At 40.1% G+C, this 21,296-nt stretch overlaps 1 protein-coding gene across 1 annotated transcript in view; it reads left to right on the forward strand.

The window, feature by feature from the left end:
• Pcdh15 (protocadherin related 15) overlaps window positions 1-21,296 on the forward strand; it is a 428,603-nt gene that overhangs the window by 148,702 nt on the left and 258,605 nt on the right. The window contains exons 10-12 of the mRNA XM_051153212.1: window positions 1,472-1,606; window positions 3,102-3,251; window positions 17,283-17,476. Of these exons, the coding sequence (XP_051009169.1) occupies window positions 1,472-1,606; window positions 3,102-3,251; window positions 17,283-17,476 (479 nt within the window). The remainder of the gene's footprint in view (window positions 1-1,471; window positions 1,607-3,101; window positions 3,252-17,282; window positions 17,477-21,296) is intronic.

The raw sequence follows: 21,296 nt of genomic DNA on the forward strand, positions 1-21,296 counted from the left end.
AGGCTCATGGCTGTTATGGCTTTAGTGGATTTGATTATTTAAAAATCAACAGAAGAAATCCAGCCTCCATAGTACTCTTCCTTTATTTTTCTGAGATGAAAATAGAACACCACCCTGATCCCCAAAGCATGGGCAGAGAAGTGCATGAGGCCAAGCCTGAACACACATTGTTGTGGGTTCAAATGAGTAGCATCCATTTCAAATATATTTGGAATATAGATACATCTCCGCACAGGGGAACCCACTGAAGAAAGCTCGTTGCTATTCGGAGTGTGTGCACTTTTAGACAGTATTTACCTTGCCTTTCTACACAGAGAATTTAAGATCCAAAGTCTTTTTTTTTTTTTCCCAAGTCAACACGCTTGACAAGCTCCTGTCCTGCGCTCTGAGATCAATACTTAAGAAAAGACTTAGAAAAGTATTCTCAACACACATTTCACAGAATACCATGACAACATTTTAAAGGGAGTGACATTCTGTGAACATACTCTGTCTCCCGTATCTCCCATTTTCATAACTAGCCAGAGCACGTTACTCCGGGGCTCCCCCTTTTATTCCCCCCAGTTGCACAGAACTCCAGGGCTCCCCCTTTTATTCCCCCCAGCTGCGCAGAACTCTGGGGCTCCCCCTTTTATTCTCCCCAGCTGCCTTCCTGGTTCGCTGTTCAGGCAGCAACTCAAGTTCTTTATCTCATTTCTGTTGCATCTCCCAACAGCAGTGAAGAATATCTTAGTACTGAGAGGGGGATGAGCAAAACTGTGAAGCATTTTCAGTGCTATGATAATTATCTTAGTTATGAATTTTAAAATTTTTTTCCTCTATACTGTAATTTTCCCTATGCTCTTTGACAGAAACAAGTGTTAAGTTTATAAACATTTTCTAGCAAATCATCTGAAATATTTTAATTAAAATATTGTGTTTTTGTTTGAAGAACTTTACAGTATTAAAATGAAATGGAAAAAAATCAAGCCTAATATTTATGGATAATGAATAATTCATCCCTGATTTTATTCATGTTTTACATTAAAAGTGAGAGCAACACAGTAGCATGCATATGTTCAGTTTATTACTAAAAATGAAATGACTGTAAAATTTTACAGCTGAGATTCTAGGCTCCAATTTTCCTTTCTTCCTATTATTTGTTAGATCTTGGATCTGATAAAGCATAGAAAATTTGGTATTAAATGACCAGCAAAAGTACATTCAATTATCTTTTTTCCTAGTCTTTCTTCCTGTTGTCTCCGTTTTACCTTAACTATACTAAGGCTTCAGTATTTTGTGGACCATGTTTTTCTTTGGCTTTGTTTGCTTGTAGGTAAAGGTTACTTGAATGTCTCTTTTCCTTTAGCAACTTTTATATAATAACATGTATTTATAATAACTTCTAAGGCTTAAGTTTCAGACAATAAACTAAAAATTCATTGTGTGCTAGCTAACCATTTTTTTTCAAATGATATATTTTCTTTCCAAGACAAAAGATCCAGAACTCCACCTTTTTCTGAATGATTATACCTCAGTCTTCACTGTTACACCCACTGGCATCACCCGCTACCTTACCCTCCTTCAACCTGTGGACAGAGAGGAACAGCAAACCTACACATTTCTGGTAAAAAAAAAAAAAATTCATATATGAACATACTACCTAGCAGAAACTAACATTAAAGTTGACAAGGTCAATGATTTGAGAGTAAATACGTGCTATGTCAGGAAGAAGAGGCAACACCTATACATTCATTTCCTCCTTTTACTCTTTATTAATTTTTGCATGGCATTAATATTACCTTACAGGAGTGAATAATCTGGAGTGAAACCTACCAAATAAGGCATTATTTTTAACGTTTGTGGTAGGGGTTGATTTTCATTATCTCTGCTGTCTGCGTTGAGGTGGTTCTCAACCAAGAATGATCCTCCCTCAAGGAAGGACCTGGTGAAATGCACAAGGGTCTCCTGGCATCCACTGGTGGAAACAGTGAGTGCTGTTGCACATCCCACAGTGCACACAGGACCCCAGCACCAGACAGCATCAGCACCAGAGTGTTGGTAACATTGAGACAAAGACCTTGGGTTTGACTTATTGGAGGGGCAGTGAAGATCATTAGTGTTGTGATTTGTAGCTATGTATAATAAGAGATTATAAATGTACCAAACACTTACACATAGACCTAGCATCGTGGAAATAGAAGCAAGTTCAATTATATCAAATTCCCAAGTGAAGCAAAAGAGAAAAGTGGATGATACAAGGCCACAAATTATGGGTCTTACTTAGGAGCTTATTCTATTGCCTCATATGCCAATTACAACTTAGTGAGGCAGTAGATTTTAGAAGTGATTCAGGCGGGATGGCCAACAGATGGCTGCAGCCCCTGATGCTTGGTAGGTACTTCTAAACTGTCAGAAAGGTGATTAAGATATCATGAGTAATGAATGTTGATCAATCATTTATGTAGCTATTTTGCATATTAATAGGATGAATATTACATTGCATATCTAGGGCCTTCAGTTTCCTCATATGAGAATGCCAACTATGGAAATGTTATCTTATATGCAAATTCTTCAATTGTAAAAATTTTTTAGTTATACATTAGGGATTAAATTGTAACTGGAACTGGAGATATAGCTCAGTTGGTAGAGTACTTGCCCAGCAGGCATGCATAAGATCTTAGGTTCAATCTCCACTACTGCATAAACCAAATGTGGAGGTGCATGCCCATAATCCCAGTACTTGAGAGGTGAAAGTAGGAGTTTAAGAAGATCAAATTCAAGTCATCCTCATCTACATAATGAATTTGAGGTCTGCTGGAACTGTAGGAGTCAGCAACAACAACAAACTTGTAGTTAACTTTTAAGTGTTAGCAATGTCATTGGTCCACCATAAGCTTCTAAAATCTTTTCATATTTTATTATTCAAGGATTCTTGTAACTATATGTGGAGTCTTCAGTGATTGCTTCTTAGAACATTAAGAACATTTTGGATATTCGTCTTTATTGATGTCATAGCTGAGCATGCTTTTAAGTCGTCATAGAAATGCCTTTGCTTGTAAGAGCAACTTCTTTGCTCTTGTGTGTATGTGACTTCTCTGCGATGTTCTGTTTCTCCACAGATAACAGCATTCGATGGTGTGCAAGAAAGTGAACCAGTCGTGGTCAATATTCGCGTGATGGATGCAAATGACAACACTCCCACCTTCCCCGAAATCTCCTATGATGTCTACGTTTACACAGACATGAGCCCTGGGGACAGTGTCATTCAGGTAACTCCACTGGATGTGAGATGCAGTTCCAAGACACCCCCACACTGCTCTCCCTAGCACTTAAAAATGGACTTCAGACATAGGGATAGCACAGCTCTAGAAACTTCTAAATTTATGTCAAGTGTTTCAAATAGGCTGGTAGGATTGCTCAGTGGGAAAAAAAAATACAGACTGCACAAGCCACATGACCTGTGTTTGATGCCCAGAAACCATGGTAGAAGGACTGAACCACATCAAGAAATGCACATGCATGTACATATGCACTCACGTATCACACATATTAACAGTGAACATATACCAAATACATGAGGCTTGAAGTAGCTATGACATAACAAACAACTGTTTCATCTTCTGATACTTCGTTCCGAGTACCATTCATTAGTGTTTCAGCACATAATTTAAATATTCAAATTAGGTTTCCATGTTGTGCAAATGGGCTAAGTGTCTTTGTTGTTATACATAAAAGATTGTGTTAACAAGTTAGTAGATTAACATACTAGATATTGCATACCTAGGTAAAACCAAATCATTATAGCAGAGAAATTTTAGATTGGGTAGTAAATGGTTCTTTTGAAGACACGCAAACCAGACAAAAAATTTTTTTTCTGATTTGTTTTATTTTTCACATTTTCTATGCTTACATTTAAATGATTGCAGGCCATTGTAAGCTCCTTTAGTATTCTATTTGCAATAGAAATCATAAAGACTTGATGATATCAATCTATGAGGATTTTTAAGAATTTGAAGTGTAGTTGATTCGAGCACTTTCCAAGCCATTTGTTCAACATTTTCCCAGGGAGCTCATTGGGAAGACAGCTATGTTTCACTTTAGAATTTCTGAATGTGCATCTCAAAGGGCAAAACACAGATAACTGGTGCTGAAAACTCAATTCACTGGGGTCCAGTGTGCAACCGAGAAGAGACCACTGACCTAGACCTTCTCCAAACCTGAGGGTTAGACCTGATCAGATGAAGTCACTTTGCTGCCAGAGAGGCCATGATCCTGTATACTCATTACAACATCTGGCCACAAATTATTGTAAATTATTCATATATGCTGAATAATGACAAAATAAGTGGTATTAAATGTTAGCGCATATTTTGTCATGAGATAAGGAGGTCAGGATGTTTTGAAAACTGGCCAAATGCCTCACCTGTGGCTGTAGTCTTAATGGGGTTGTCCTTGGCCCCTCATTTAACTTTATCTCTGGCCTTCATCCCCAATTTTTCCATTTTCCTTTCCCTAAGTACCTGGTACCTGTAAATGTTCACGGACACACAAACACCTGTGCATACACACACACACACACACACACACACACACATATCTGTGCATTTGCATGCATAGATACCTATGCATGATCTCACACACACACATATCTGTGCATAATCACACACACATGCACATACCTGCTCATATACACCCACACATATACCTGTCTATATACACACATGCACACACACACATATTTATACTCTGTATACACCTTGTCTTCTACATGATTATCAACCTCCTTATAAACATGTGGACCTTCCTTGTTTTGCTCTTTCCCTCACCCGAGATACGAACCTTCAGAGTTCCTGACCCCTTTCTCTATATTTTCTGCGGCAATGCCAGCACGTGCCAGGAGTATTTTCTGTGCAAGGAATGCATGTTCTGATGAACTGTCATTGTGTACTTCCGCTGTTCGGTATGAACAGGAAGCCACATACTCCTTCTTTTATTCAATCTGTGGGTTTCTTGAGTCTCCTGAATAGGAATACCGCAATTGGGTGTGAGACTATTTCTGCACATTCTCTGCAATGTGATTGAGCTATTCCACTGATGGCGGAAATGTTCTTCACATACTTGGGTGGCACTCCTTCTACTGAGGGATTAGCTCTGGCGCATCTGCTTCGAGAGCAGACCTGTAATTAGTCCGTTGGCACGCCCATAGTACCTTGTGTTTAGTGGTTGATTAGCAGAGTAGGAGCTGAATGGATGCACCTGAGACAAAAGACTGACAGAAGTCAGCATCTGTGAACGGAAATGCAAGTTGGAGATGTGTAAGGATTCTTTATTTCTAGTCAATGGACCAGGCACATTTTTTTCTTTAAAGAGACATCCTTCAAAGACAGCAGGTAAGCGAATGACAATTATTTTCATGTATTTATTTAATTAGACTTGATTCTCATCTCTTTAATGATGTAATTAGAAATAAAAGTAAGTTTATATAGAGAGCCAGCCAGCAGAGGATGGGAAAGTTTAACTAAGAAAACGATAGTAATTATATGGTGAAGCGTAGCTCAAAAATGTTTGTCCTCGGGGATCAAAAGCTTATTTCCGGCATTTGAGGTCTACAAAAGTTAATTTCCCTTATGTATCTGTTTCTAAAACAGATCTTGCTTTGCATTTAAAGATTTATATTGTGTGTATTTCCCTGAACTGTGCAGATTATGAAGACAGACTGTTGTTTCTGTCTATATGCCTTCAAGATTTTTTAATTATTTAAGAGCCAGGAATTTGAAGCTCATAATTAGTATTTCCGATGTTATTCCTGGTGAGTGCTGAGAGAGCTTTGTGACTGTAAAGCATCCAGCATCAGACTAGAGATTAAAAAAAAAAAAATGAAATTGATTTCCCAGGGAGAAAAAAAAAAGTTGAAAACAAAGCAAAGAGATTCAGAACTGCAGTGTGCAAACGCCATGCGAGGCTCTTCTTGACTCATTTCTGCACCGCCCCCCCCCTCCCCGTAACATCTGTGCCTGCCAGAGAACAGCCCATTGGTGTGTTGCTTAATACCCTGATGTCACATGAGCGAAGGTCTTAGAAATAAAAGGTGACCACAAACACACTCCCAAAATGTGGGTCTTTGCAACAAGTTCAGTGTTCGTAATGCCGATGTCCACAGGCCTCTGCCTGTCGTAGGAGCCCCGGGTCCATGTCTAAGTACAATGTCTTTTCACTAGGTGGGGTAGCTGGGCTCACCTACAGGAAGTATGCAGGTTGTACGTGAAGAGGAGAAACAAAGCCCTCTCAATGCTTTCAGCTACAAACTACACCCAGACATGTATGTGTCTGCCTTGTTCTAGATCGTTGTGAACAGACCAGAATAAATCTTACCAGAATAAGTAAAGAGCCAAACATGAGGAAGTGTTATCTTAATGTTATTCTTTAGCCTTCTAGATCTCTCGACTGGAATCTAAACAGTATACCCAGATAGATTTCTTTTGGTCTTTAGACTAGGCTGGCCGTGAAATCACTGAATAGTAGACTGTGCTATTGAATTCCTGATCCTCATGGCTCCACATATCACAAGCTGGCATTACAGGCAGGTGTCACCATGTTGAGATTATGTGCCTGCTTGGCGAGCATTCTATGAGCTACCCCATATCTCCAGCTCTTATTTGTTCATTCACCCCACTGACAAAATTATCTGGATGTATCCATCAGTGCACATGTCTACACAGCTGTACTGATCTGTCTGCTCTCTGTCTGCCTTTATCTCTGATCCGTATGACCTTACCTTCACTCGAATCACGCTGCTATAATGACATGTGACCATGCATCTCACCAGCCTACCATTACATGTCAAACTTCACAGCATTTCTTTTAGCTCAATCTGTGTGGCACCCGTTAGGGATCGGGTAGTCAGGAGCTCTTCCTGGATGACTTGGAACCTCGTGACTCTGTCAGGATACTTAGCACTCAGAAAGGCAGGTGCAAAAATATATCTCTTGAGAGACAGACGTGACAACTGCAGGTGCAACTGTGTGATGGACCCTGACATCAATTCCGCTTGGAGAGAAGGTCAAAATAGTAGAAGCGTGAAATACTCATTTTCTTTTACAGTACCAAATATATGTTGTCTTGTTCTACCAATACTGTAATTGTGAAAGGATTTTAAGTTGTTTTGCACATTTGGTTCTTACGTGACAACATTTCTGTTAAAGATACTCTTTCCTGCCATCACCCTTCCCAAAGGACGTGCTTTGTGACAAAAGTCATCCGATTGGTAGCTCTTGAATCTACACGTTCCAGAGTGCAGCACCTGGTCCATGTAAAGGCTGTAGTATGCGTGTCAGTTATTCTGTCAATTAGTCAGGGAAGAGCTACCCTGGATAGAAAAGTTTAGATTTGTTTTTGTAATTTGAGGTTCCCTCAAAAAAAAAAAAAAAAAAAAAAAAAAGGAGGAAGAGATCCTGGAACAGGTGGGCTGTTGATGCTTATGAGAGGGATTTTGTGAACACCCAGCTGGGCAACTCCTTATTTAATATAGTAAAAGTGGAAGGTGAATGCGAGAGAATTAAAGAGCATCAGAGGGGACTTCAGGTCCCTGTCTCCCATCTCAGAGTCTAACTTTTGTGAATCAGTGAAATGCTAATAAATAATTTTGAAGTTGCCAGAGACAGGGAAGTAAGCACTTAAAACGTCCCCACCGTGCAATGTCTTCTCGTAATTTCCTTCCTTGGCTTTTGTTGTTGTTGTTGTTACATTTCTTAAGAAATGAATGATACGTGCTCTTGATACTGAGACACATAACTCATCCTAGACTTACAGGTGAGAGTTATGCATTGTCAATCACATACATGAGGGGCCCATCCTCTCTGACTGCTAGAATGAATGGCTGAGGCATAGTTGGTAGCCCATTAAACTTTTGAGCATCAAAGACTCAATTTGTCTGATCAGCAGAAATGTTGTTGGCTCCAGAGAGCCCCAACTTTGAGATTCCTCATGTGTCAAACCCAACCACGTTCATTCAGCCTCAAGAAAGTTCGCAACACTGGAAATCTCATCTATTACGGCAAGAGGACCTCCGGGGGTCACCTCTCAGTTCTTCTAAGATGTATGAACCCAGACCATGCTACCTAAGATATTTCTTCTTGTTTCCATTACCACAAAATTAAGCCTGTGATGTCTGGAGCATTAAAATAAACAGCAATGCAGTGACAGCCTACAGTGCATTTCAGCCAAAAAAAAAAAAAAAAAAACAGCTGGAATTTCTTGCAGTAAACACATTACCAACCTCAGGCAGGCTTCTCTCAGTTTTGGAATATTTACTTTTCACCGAAAAGAGCTTTTTGACTTCGCTTTTATTAGTATCGGCAGAACCTCTTAGGGTGTTTTGTTTCCCAACTGCAACATAGATTCTTCTCCTGGTGAATCTGTCTCTGGGGATAATTGTCTAACTAATGAGACGCAGTTATTTCCCAGCTCACCAGCTCATCTTTCTGTACTGGAGCTCACCATCTACTCACATTTCATTTTTATTTGCCGCATAAGGTAAACGGGGCCGTTTATTACAGCGAAATGCAGAGGCAGAGATACTTTAGACTTCTTCAATTATCTAACATACCATTTTATTTTCCCACCTTTTCTACAAAGTTACTTTTAAAAGTACTTCTCAGGCAGTTCTAGTTGTATGTGGTTGGTTGGTGTAACCGGACACCGTCCTCCTTGTATGATTTTATTATGCAGAGAGCTGGAGAACAGGTTCTGTTGTACCAGCCATTTGAGTCTGAGGAGGACTCTCCGAGTGGAGCTGTCCGAGCCACACCAGAAGCACCTGCACCAATGATGACATCCCGCTACAAAACCCATTAGAAAGGTTTGAAATGGCTGTTTCTCCTTCCAGATGTTAGGAAAGAAACATCTGCTTCCCATCACCAAATAGATCCAAAGCTGTAACCTTGCTTCGCACCACTCTTCCTTTAAGAAGAGCCTGCTCTCATCTCTTCCCAGCTTGCTGAGAATTTATCATGAGCTGGATTCTGAGTTATGCTAACCAATACTCCTATGTTTATTGAATTTATCAATTTATCTGATTTTTCATTGACATCATTTGTTATGTACATTGTTAGAATATCTCCTTATATTTAATTGTTAGGATATTTTTGCAGGGTAGTTAGTTAAAAGGAAGTATTGATTTTTTTTTAATCCCCTCAACAACTTTGAATATGTTTTTGCTTCTGACCTAATAAACAATAAGTTATGAAAAGTATTCAGTCATAAAACTAATGTTATTTTTTTATTTTTATTCTTCTTGCTTTCAAAATATTGCCTTCATTTCCCACAATCTACAGTTGATGGATCCATCTGTGTTTTTAATATTGTTCGGGATGCTAAAACTTTTGAATATTCATGACAGTTGATTGCTGAGCTCAGTTCATACAAACTCCTCTGATACCTTTTCTCACCGATCCCTGGACTCTGGCCTGGCTAGCCATGCTTTGGTGAGACTTTTAGATCAGAGAGATATCCCATCCTGGAAATCTTATGGAGTTCTTCACCTGATGGCTCCTGTTAATAAATTTACAGTTTTATTTACAGTTTTCTCTCTTCCCTCTGCTCTTCAACTCGAAATCCCTTTGTGATGTCCCCTGGAGCTGAGTTAAACTGAGCTGGCCTCTTACCAATTGTAGATGTCTCCGTACTATCCCACGAAATCTAAGTAAAGATCCCCATGCCACTACAAGTAGAACATTATGATAGGGTATCAAGTAGAACAATATGATAGGCAGATTTGGGCCCAGGGGTCCCGCTCAAACTAAGGCACCAGCCAAGGACAATACAGGAGGTAAACTTTAAACCCCTTCCCAGATCTAGCCAATGGTCAGAATATTCTCCACAGTTGAGTGGAGAGTGTGATACGACTTTCTCACGTGTTCTGGTGCCTCACATTTGACCATGTCCCCTGGAGGGGGAGACCTGGTGGCACTCAGAGGAAGAACAGCAAGTAGCCAAGAAGAGACTTGATACCCTATGAGAATATACAGGGGGAGGTAATCCCCCTCAGGAACAGTCATAAGGGAGGGGAATAATGGGAAAATGGGGGGGGAGGAATGGGAGGATACAAGGGATGGGATAAACATTGAGATGTAACAAGAATAAATTAATAAAAAAAAAAGGCAAAAAAAAAAAAAAAAAAAAGATCCCCATGCCATTCTAGCACATGGCATAGTTTTCATTTTTCTCAATAAAATCTGATTTACTATATATTCATTTATATGTTTAAACTGAACATTTTAGTCACTCTGGGGGCTTAGTTTTGACCCTGTGGACTTATAAACCTTTCCTATGAAGCATCAGCTTCTGCTTTACCTTTGGTCAAGGAGTTTTTCACTCATTTTTTGGAAAGAGTTTTATCTGACATCACATGCAAACCGCCATCACCTAAAGTCCTGCTTTTCATGGGCTTCTCTCGGCTCTTGTACTCTGGTTTCAATTGGGAAATGATATCTCTTTTTACTGACACCATCAGAATGGATATGTTCATGTGCTGAGTTTATGTGAAATAGATTTCTGAGGGAAAATTCTATGTTTTGAGATAACTACAATCTAGCGTATTAATTTTATGACTCCAACTTTACATTAGGCAGTAATATACACCTAACAAAACTACATAGTAATAGGGTGTCAGCGTATAAAATCTTGCTCTGTTTAATTAAAGTAAACAAAGGAACTACTCGCTGTCTGAGAAAATTACAACAACACAAACTCCTTAATGTAAAGACAAATTCTGTGACCTGTGACAACATTCCTGAAGAGTTATTTTCCTTGTTTTCCTCACAAACAAGAAAACAATGAATAAAACGGAGAAGTCTCTTTTCTTAAAAGGCAAACCAGAAGATGAGAGCCTCGGCATGAGCTGGCCGGAAGCAGGCTGGAGCACAACGCAATCTTCTTGTCAACCTTTGTCCTTTTGTTCTAGTGTTTGATGCAAAGTTGTCACCTGTTCAGATCCAAATAAATAACACTCAGAGGGGATCTAAAATTCTAAGGAAGGCAGAAGAAGCCTCCTCAGTGAAAACTCCAAAATTATGTGCATGTGCATGCATGTGTGCGTGTGTGCGTGCATGTGTGTGTGTGTGCGCGCACGTGCACGTGTATCTTAGCTTTTTCTAAAGTAACATCCCTATAGCCTGTCTCTACTAGTAAGGGGTCTCTAGAGCACACAGGTACATAGAAAGTAAGTTTTCATTCTTTGTTGTCTGTTTACTATTCATAATTTGGTCAAAACTTTTCATCTCCACATCTGCTCTGTCACCTAAATCAGGCGCAAAGTTTTTTGATTCATATTTTAGAGTACAAGGGAGTTTGTCCATAATTTCATCATTAAAAATAAGTTCTATGGGGACTGGATAGATGCCTCAGCAATTGGTAGGAATGCTTACTGCTCTCGCAGGCGATCTGATTCCCAGAACATACATGGCAACTTATGAGGCCAACCCCAGGGTACCTGTTACCCTCTTCTGGCCTCCAAAAGCACCAGGCATGCATGTGGCACACATATATACCTGGAAACAAACACTGAGAAGATAAAAAGTAAATTAAAATCTTATTTTCAATGGCCTGAATGTGCCAGTGAAAAGACTCAGCCAGTAATGGCTCCTGCATTCAAGCAAGAGCACTTGAGTTCAATCTATGGAACTCATATGGTGGAAGAAAAGACCCAAATCCTAAAGATTGTCCTCTGACCTCCACAAGCATGTCATCACACACACACACACACACACACACACACACACCCCGCACACTCACATGTACATACAAATAATTAAACCAAAAGAAATTTAATAATAAACATTATAATCATTCCCTCCCATTGTTTGCCTGTTGCAACCATATTTCCTAACTAAAAGCATGTCAGTCTCCCCAGCTTTCCCAACCCTAAATGCCAAAAACATTGACCCATGGGTGGAGGAAACAGTACAGAGACTCCTCTGCATGTTGCACGTGTCACATGAGACTCCTGTGTGCTGTGCGTGTCATATGAGTCAACCCTTTCCTCCTTTACCTCTGGTACGGAGGTTTTCAAAGGCTTACTGTAGTCTAGGAAATGCTTCTTCAGCATATGGGCAGTACTGTCTGTGGTTTCATTGTGAATTTGAAATTTTAACCTCCAGGTCAGTATCCTTGGAAGTGTTCAGCACAGTCAGGCATTGCTTCTTGACAGAGATAAGTGTTCAGATAAGCATCCCTAGATGTTTGTCGTTGTACAAGCACAACAGTGTGGCTGAGCAGAGGACACAGGGCAAACGCAAGTGTGTGACTTACACACACGCGAGGCTGTGCCGGCAAGCATGTGGCCCAGAAGGAGCACACGCTGTGGTTGGGGTGACAAGGTGGGATACGCACACGCAATGGACATCAGTCTGGCGTTCAGGAACAGGGTGTGCTGCGCAGGTGTTCTCACCTGCACCACTCACCTACGGCAGTGCTCTGTGTGACGAGTACTGTGGCTCCATCATCATCTGTCTTGATGGGCCCATTATAACCTCATGAAATCAGCTTCATTTATGCAGCCCCTTCGCACTGCACACAGCACACGGTGGTACCCTCCTCTCATTCTTTATCCATTTCCTCTTGTCCTGGTCTCATATTTCAGTGCTGTCTAGAGAAGAGTTGATGCCTAAGCATGTTTGTATCTACACTCTCACCCGTTAGCTGCTTATTTTGTTCATTTCGAATTTCAGTTATTTAAAAATGTCAACATGAACGTATTTGTTTCTTTTTGCAAATTTTTTTTCTCTCATCTGACAGTAAACTCCCCAAGCACAGCACCACCCATCATTTATGAACCTTTTTATTCAGCCTTCAAGTAGCTGCTGTTGTGTTGCCTTGGAGCGTTGCGGTGTTCATCACTCACTCTGAAATGAATTCTTCCTCCACACGACTCTCTCTCAATCAAGTTTAGATCTAATTCTGTTATCATCTCCATCATGTGGCCTCGGGTAGCACTTTTAGAACTCTCCTCCTATTAAATAATGGAGTATTTTCCAGACTTTTTTAACCCAAGTTTACAAGTTTGGGGATGCCATCCGTCTACAATGTATTTTATAAGTTTGTCTTCATTGTAGGAAGAGCCGTAGTTGAGCATTGACAAATACCAGTACAAATGTGCAGATACTAAGCACCACCCAATTTCAGCCAAACGGTTCTATTATTGTATGTATATCTGGTTCAAATAGTCAACTTGGATACCAAAGAGAATAGTACCAGAAATTTAGATAAATGTAATTTTAAAATTTAAAAATTAGTACATAGAAAAAGTCTGTCATTTGTTTTATCACCAGTCACTTAGCATCTTATAATTTATTGTAAAATTAATGATACTATCTTCACATTAAGATCTTTAAGTTGCTATGACTTAATTAATCATAGACCGTTAAGTAACTTTGTGATCACATTTACCACATGCCAAGATACCGGGACACGGCCATCTCGCACAAAGGCCATGGCGCAAGCCAAGAACATAACTGTGATTGAGTGTTGGGTCACAGTAGGTGTTTCTGAGTTTTTGGCTTCTTGTTCAAGGCATTGAAACAAAAGTCCACATATGTTTGTAAAAGTAGACAGGAAACTTCATCTAAAGCAAAATAAATAGAAAAGAGCAGCATAGAATGCTAGGAAGCAAGTAGCAATGTAAGTGAAGATGCTCAGGCCCATGATGACTGATGATTCCTCTTCAGAGATTCAGGAGGAGGAGCCTGACCACCAGGAGCAGAGTTTAGATGGTTCTCTTTGATTGGCATATTAAGTTATTTATCTATTGCCCTTGTTCTTTCCCATGATGCATATAATTTTAATCGTATGCACACCAAATTATGCATAGAGATAAAGTTCAGTGGAGGATAATTTTGTCTTATTTATTTGGTATGGCAAACCAGTTCAGGCCTGATTTCATTTCTGGTCTCCTCTCAGGGCATGAGGAGAGTCCACTCAAGGCAGGGATCTGAAGTTGCTAGGTGCCTGTTCTGAGAGGCTTGTGAACACACAGTCCAGGACGGTGAAGGAGAAAGGGTGGCAAATGCACTATTGGAAAAGAGGGGTGTGCCCAGCCCAAACCAAGCAGAAGAACTCCCTATTACTCATGTTTGTGTGCCTCACAGCCAGTTGCGAAACTCTTTTCCTATAAAATTTAGGATTATTATTCATAAGGTGACACACTTTCAGATTCAACTAGCTTTGTTAAAGGCAGAGTTCTGATTCATGGATCAAGAAATTTCAGTATCAAAGTAAGCCTTAGGCGTAACAGAATATGTGGCCACCGATATCAAAGACACTTTTCTTTACTCCCTGGACCTTCTCTGTCTGTGAGCAAGTTTATCTCAGCTCAGGGTGGACAGGACTGGCAGAAACATCCACAGCTGCAAGGTTCAGCCTCACTATAATGGCTTATAGGAACAGAGTGTCTGCACCACACAAACAGGGACTCTCACTGGAGTCAACCTGGGATGCCCAGGAGCGCAGAGCATCAATGATCAAATCAGGCTGGGAGCCTCAGGAAGGCGGACATTTTAAGAATACCAGAACAGAATTATGGGAGGGTATAGTTAAACATCATGGAAAGAACTGTAATACAACATGGAAAATAAATAAATAGCTCAGTGTTCACCACTCAGCCATTAAAATATTTGAAGCATTAAAAATAAACAGGCTTAATTGTCATTTCGTCAGAGATGTTGCTCTGCCGTCTTCCTTTCCCCATCTACTTTTAATTTATGGGGCAGTTCTTCCCATCCCATAATAGAAATGTGTTTCATAGAACCTCACCTAATGGCTTTGGACTCAAATCAAATCACTCTATTGTAATGGCACTGAGCAGTTTAACTGTCAAGGTGTTATCTGTAATTTTATCCAACTCCACAGTGCAGTCTAAAGCTGAACCATCTACAGCAAACCTTCACTAGGAATTTGTAAAAAATGTGTTGAGTTTTCAATTTCATGTAGAAAAAGTGTTGGTATTGACTGGGTATTCCCAGGGGTGGTATCTACCCAATTCAGTGTAATCCTGACCTACTGATGTTTTCTTCAAATCTTTTTGCTAGTGTGCAAAATTATGTTAATTCTTAAGTATTTATCTTATGACATAAAACTAAGAGACTAAGAAAATCTAGATTGTATAAACCTGTTTAAGTCTCTTAAGCACACACTGGTCACTTTCAATCATTTGTTCCGCTTCCCACAAGCAGATAGTTTCTGGGTTAGTTGCAGTGTTAGCAGAACCGGTTAGCTCATCTGTGATTGACTGTGGATTCAGGTGTGTTCGTAGCACTGGTTGATATTTATAGCACTGCCCATATGGGTGCCTTCCTCAACTTAGTTATCAGGTATCTCTGCCTCTCTTCAAACCTCATTTATAAAAATGTTAAATAAGACCATCCGTAATACCCATGTCCCCAAAGCTCACTTCCTCTTCTTAAATGGATGCACTGCCATTTATCATTAAATCTCTTTAGCCAATTTAATTCCCAGGAAAAATGTTAATATTGAATCCACTTTGAGCTAAGTTTTAATTAAGATTTACTAAGACATTTGGTGTAAGTGATTTACAATAATAAAAACTGATGTTGCCTCTTTAACAGGATGAGTTCTCCCCAGATACACGCCATCCATTTGACTCTTTCTACAAATAGCTGCCCTCTCCTTTCCCTTTGCGTCTGTGTCTGTCATGCCTACATAAGTCCCTGAGTCATTTCAGGAAACCTCTTTCTCTCTGGCAACCATGTCTGTCTTCCAAAACCACTACCCTCTGGATGTAACATTTTCATGCCAGTCTCTAAATTTCCTTTTATCTCCTCTATTTTTGTTGCTGCTATTTCTGTGCCCACCACCACTCCAAGTGCAGTGAATAATTTAAAAAAAAATACAATTAGAGGGCCATCAAGATGGATGGATGGACCTGGTCAAGGCACTTCCTATCAAACCTGACTACCTGAATTTCATTCTAGAACCATTGAGATAGAAAGAGAAAACCAACTCCTGAAAGTTGTCCTCTAACCTACACACGCACACACATGCACCCACACATGCGCACACACACACACACACACACACACACACAACTCACACTTATAAGATAGAAGCAGAATTAGAACATGTGCCACATGTCTCCTCAGTCATGGACGGGTATGTGAAGAACTGATTTGCATTTCTTGAAGCTATTAAACATGAGCCATTTGTTAGCGTTGCCTCCCAGGGTCCTGCCTTTGAAGTTTCGAGGTAAATCTGCAACGTTCACATTTTCTCAAACAAGATCACCAAATCCCCAAAGGACTCTGAACTTTGAAGAGCTGGAACTTTACAGAGATGGGTATTAGCAAAGCACAAGGGAAAGTGACCAAAGAAGAGCACCATGGGCTAACTGGCTGGAGGGCTGTCCTCCGTTTACCCTTTCCTCTCTGGGTGAGATGAGGGCATGTTATTGTTACCTCTATATAGTGCCTTGGGAACAATAAGCCCAGGATTCCGTGAATGCTCATGGAGTGGCCGTTAGTAACTTCTCCTACCAGGATCATTCCTTCCCTTCTTTGTAAACGTGTATCTATCAAGAAGTGGCGGGGTCTTGTTAAACACAGTGAACCACCTTCGCTTTAGTGCTACTGTGTGGAATTGATAGTGGTCATTCTGCCATCCGAGGCGGTAAGCACCCGTTGCCTGCAGGTGACATTGAATGGCTGCATATCAGGTCTACAGGCGCCTACATGCTGCCATCTCAGTGGCTTTGAAAGAAACATTCTCTTTTCTAACAAGAAAATGGTTTTTGTAGTGTAGGCTTTATCGGTCCATCATAAGCTCGGTGGGAAGAGGTTACGAGGCAGGAGAACACTTCAGATGGGAAAACAGGCCAATAGCAGCTCAGAGAAAATAAAGCAAACTTTGCCCATTCGTTTTGTCCTGGGCACAGACTACAGTGATACATGTTCATGTGTAAGGAATGGGAGCTGAGGTAAAGAATAGATCCTGTATAGAAATATTGAATTCTATGTTAAGGCTTTTCCCCCTCCTATTAAATTAGACGAAAGACAGTCTTCAATATTGAAAAACTGCTCTGAACACAGTCACAAGGGACAAAATGACAATATTGGCTCCTGTAGTGATTCAGTGTCACAACAAAACACAGAGGCAGTGGACACATGGGCACACCAAATGCAATTTACAGTAGCTTCGTCTTTGAAATCAGCTCCTGGTGTTTGGGGGAAAGCAAGCAGCACAGTGGAGAAAGGCTGAATCCTAACAAAACATGTGCTGTGGTTTTCCACTTCCAGCTGACAGCAGTAGACGCTGATGAAGGCTCTAACGGGGAGATCTCCTATGAAATACTGGTGGGAGCCCAGGGAGACTTCGTGATCAACAGGACCACGGGGCTGGTGAGCATTGCGCCAGGAGTGGAGTTGATCGTGGGACGGACATATGCACTTACAGTGCAGGCCTCGGACAACGCCCCGCCTGCAGAGAGAAGGTGACTCCCACCAGGCCATATAGTTCTTCTAGAGAAAAATGATTATATTTATATACTATGGCTACTAAGAGGGGCTACTGTTACAAAAAAAGTCACCTTTTGTTACATTCAGCTAAGCTTTTATAAAGGCCTTTAGTAGTCTTCAGTTTAGTTTGTAATACATAATTTTTTAATTGAGGACTTTATTCTACCTAATAGAGCTGGCGTGACTATACATATCCATATACTGTATTCCAAAGTTTTATATCACCCATGGATTGTGTTACTGCCTCTTTATTTGTGAGTAATAGGATAAAGACCTCCAGTGAGCAACCAGGATATCACTCACAAAGGGAATTATTGATGTGTTAATTTTGTATGTATGCATGTGTGTATGTATGTATGTATGTGTGATCATATGTATGTACGCATGCTGTTTTCTTACATGCTCACATATCTGTAATATTCTTTATAAATGAAGACCAGTAACAGTAATGATGAAATTCACTTATTATAGCAATATAGTAGTACATTTCCAGCATCCCACACATACACCTTCGAGTCTTTATTAATTAAAATAAGGGTTACTTGAAACAAGGTCCCACCAACAGAAGGCTGCTGGATGAAAGAGAGGACATGTCCAGTGGGAATCTGGATTGCAGGGAGAATGGCTGATTGGTGGTCAAGGCAGAATAGAGAGGGGAGAAACAGACTTCATTGAACTGCTCAGGATAATATGTAATGTAAAGCATAGCAATTCTTTCCTCCAAATCTTTCTTTTACTACTTTGAAACAACAGTCTACCATGCGTGACCAAAAGTTCTTACTGAGGGCACTACTCTACTTCATGAATAATACCAGAGAAATTTCGGCTTGCTCATTTCCTGTGTGTGGGTTGCTCAACTCTGTCTCAGTAGACTAAGTCAGTAATAGGATTTTACTCAAGTTAAAATGGCATTCAAACAATGTTATCCTCAGAAGAGAGTGTCCATCCTACTGGTGGCATCAGTCTTGTTGGATGCTGAAGGACTGTCTTATGATGCATCATCAGGCATCACATGAAAGGCCGCTACCACTCACCCCCGCTGTATCACCAACATATTCTGCAGACATCATGTGGGCCATCAGAGAATAAAATACACACTCACACTTTCTACCTGGGGTGAGGGCTATGCTAATGTCTGCTGCTACTCAGTGCTATTCACTGTTTTCTGCAGGGGAAAAAATTTCAAATTGAGGAGGTAAGTGGGCTGAAGAGTTGGGAGGCTTTGCTGTCCATTGAATGGAGGGTGATACTTAAAAGTTACCAACATAAAAAGGATGGATAGCTATGGCTCGACACCACCAGCAACAGTGGCATGCACATCTTATTAAGGAATGGCATGAAAACCTGGGTAGCAGCAATTAGAACTGGAAGGATCTTTCTTTCTTTTTTTCTTTCTTTGGGTTTTTTTTTTTTTTTTTTTTTTTTTTTTTTTTTTTTTTTTTTTTTTGAGTGTGACAGCTTGATTCCTTTCATTTGAATGACACTAAACCTCAAACCCAGGATAAAATGTTACTCCAGCAGTGAAGTGTCCACAAGTTCAGGGTGACAACAGTAAGAGTCATTCATTGAATGTTAAGGACTTTGATAAGAGCACAAATACAGACAGAAGTTAAAGGGTTAAAATGTTTTAATATTAAGGCATCGTTTACTCTAGCAATGTTTGTTAGTTAATACATTTATATGGCCCAATTAACTTGAATAAATATTGTTTAATCCTGTAAAGAATTATTACTACTACCAAGTATGAAAACAGTCCCTGATCCCAACTACTCCTCATAAAATGACCATTAAAATGATTGACACATGATATGGCATTATCTTATATTCCTATTTTTTTTTTGTCATAGAATCCAAGTTAGTACTTAATTAGTGCATGACTAAATAATGCTCTCCAATAGAAAAAATTCCATTGTCAATATATATTCTTTAAAATAATTATACATAGTAATATAGACAAAAATAGACTGGATTCCTAAGACTCCTTGTGTCCTGGGGGGGAAACACTGGAAATAAAAGGAAAGCTAAGAGAGGCCTGAAGGGATAGTGGTCTCTCAGTGTCTATAAAGACAAGTGCAGGAGTGGTAAGGAGTATCAGGACAGGAAACAAGGGCAAAGACAGAGACACAGGGGAAGGCAAGACATCATGAGAAGACTTGGACCCTTTGACTGTTCCCAGTGCTCTGCTTTAGATGTACTGACTATTCTACTGTCAGGATGAAGGTTATATGTACTCCAGCACCAATAGCTCCTTCTGTTCCATGAAACTCCCTCTCTCTAGTGCCATGTTTACAGTTTGCTTTGTATTGCTCTGTGAAGTTACACAAATGCCCCCTCTGTCTGGGAGGCCTTCTGTGTTGCATCTGTGAACATGTATTGCGGCTGGAAGCTCTGTTATCAGCTCCTGATAAGGGGTCTCTTGTGTTGGACGGAAATATGAAGTTTCTGTTTCTGTATATTTCTGCGTTTTCTGCCAATTGTGTGGAATGGACTTCGTGAGCAATGAACTATAAGTATAGATCTTGTAGGAGTTACTAATGGGGTACAAAGGGAAACTCACTGGGTTTTGTCTGTTTTAGGTCTTTCTGAAAAAAATAATGTAAGTCCCAGTCACCTTTATCATAGAAACAAGTAACAACATAGAATTATGTAAGCATATTATACAAGTTGACATTCATCCTGATTATTATTATTATTATTATTATTATTATTATTATTATTATTATTATTATTATATTAGAAAGTTAGACTCTTTTATCTTTTTAAATTATGACTTTTCCAAAGACAAAATACATCAGGTCTATCTTTCTGAGCCTCCTTCATTATATTTTATTTGTCCTTTACAATAAAAAAATACATTTCATAATGGATAAAGCCTCAGTTATGGCATAAGTAATTAAATATTTGGATTTTGTAGTCTGAGTTCAAGACTTCAAGTGTGTAAGGATTTAGTGCAAGACATCATCCTTTGTAACAATGCAAGGACCTTTCATATTCAGAGTCATCAGATAAATTAAAGAAAACCTTCACAAAATCTGTTCTTATGAGATTTAAAGGGTTCTGAAACCTTTTTGCTTTGTCTGTAGTTGTTAATGAGCTTGGTAACTTCAGTTTAGTTACTTCATGTTTGTGCTTATTTAAATTTATAAACCTAGCTAGTCAAATTAGGTGGCTCAACGTGACAGTTTTTTTAAAGTATTTTTTACATTTTTAATTTATTTATTTATTCACTTTACATCCCAATCATAGCCCTCTCTCCTCTCCTTCCTTCCTCTTCCCCCTATTTCCCCTCCCCTACCTCTCAGAAGAGGGGAGCTCCACCCTACCAGCCATCCCAGCACATTAAGCCCCATCAGGACTGAGTGCATCCTCTTGCACAGTGGCTTGACAAGGCAGGCCCATCAGGGGAAAGTGATCGAAAAGAAGGCAACAGAGTCCTTGTCAGAGACAGCTCCCCTCCCCTTACTAGGGGACCTACATGAAGCCTGAGCTGCCCACTGGGTATACATGTGTAGGAGGCCTAGGTCCAGTCCATGCCTGGTCCTTGGTTGGTGCTTCAGTCTCTGAAAACCACCCTGAGTCCAGGTTAGCTGGCTCTGTTGGTCTTTTTGTGGAGCTCCTGTCTCCTCTGGGCCTTTTCATCCTTCCTGTCACCCTTCCACAAGGCTCCCCATGCTCTGTCTAATGTTTGACTGTGATTTTCAGCATCTGTTTTTGATCCATTGCTGGATAAAGCCTCTCAGAAGACAGCTATGCTAGGCTCCCATCTGCCAGCATAGCAGAATGTCATTAATAGTG

The sequence above is a fragment of the Acomys russatus genome, chromosome 11 (genome assembly GCF_903995435.1).
Source record: "Acomys russatus chromosome 11, mAcoRus1.1, whole genome shotgun sequence".
Classification (NCBI taxonomy): domain Eukaryota; kingdom Metazoa; phylum Chordata; class Mammalia; order Rodentia; family Muridae; genus Acomys; species Acomys russatus.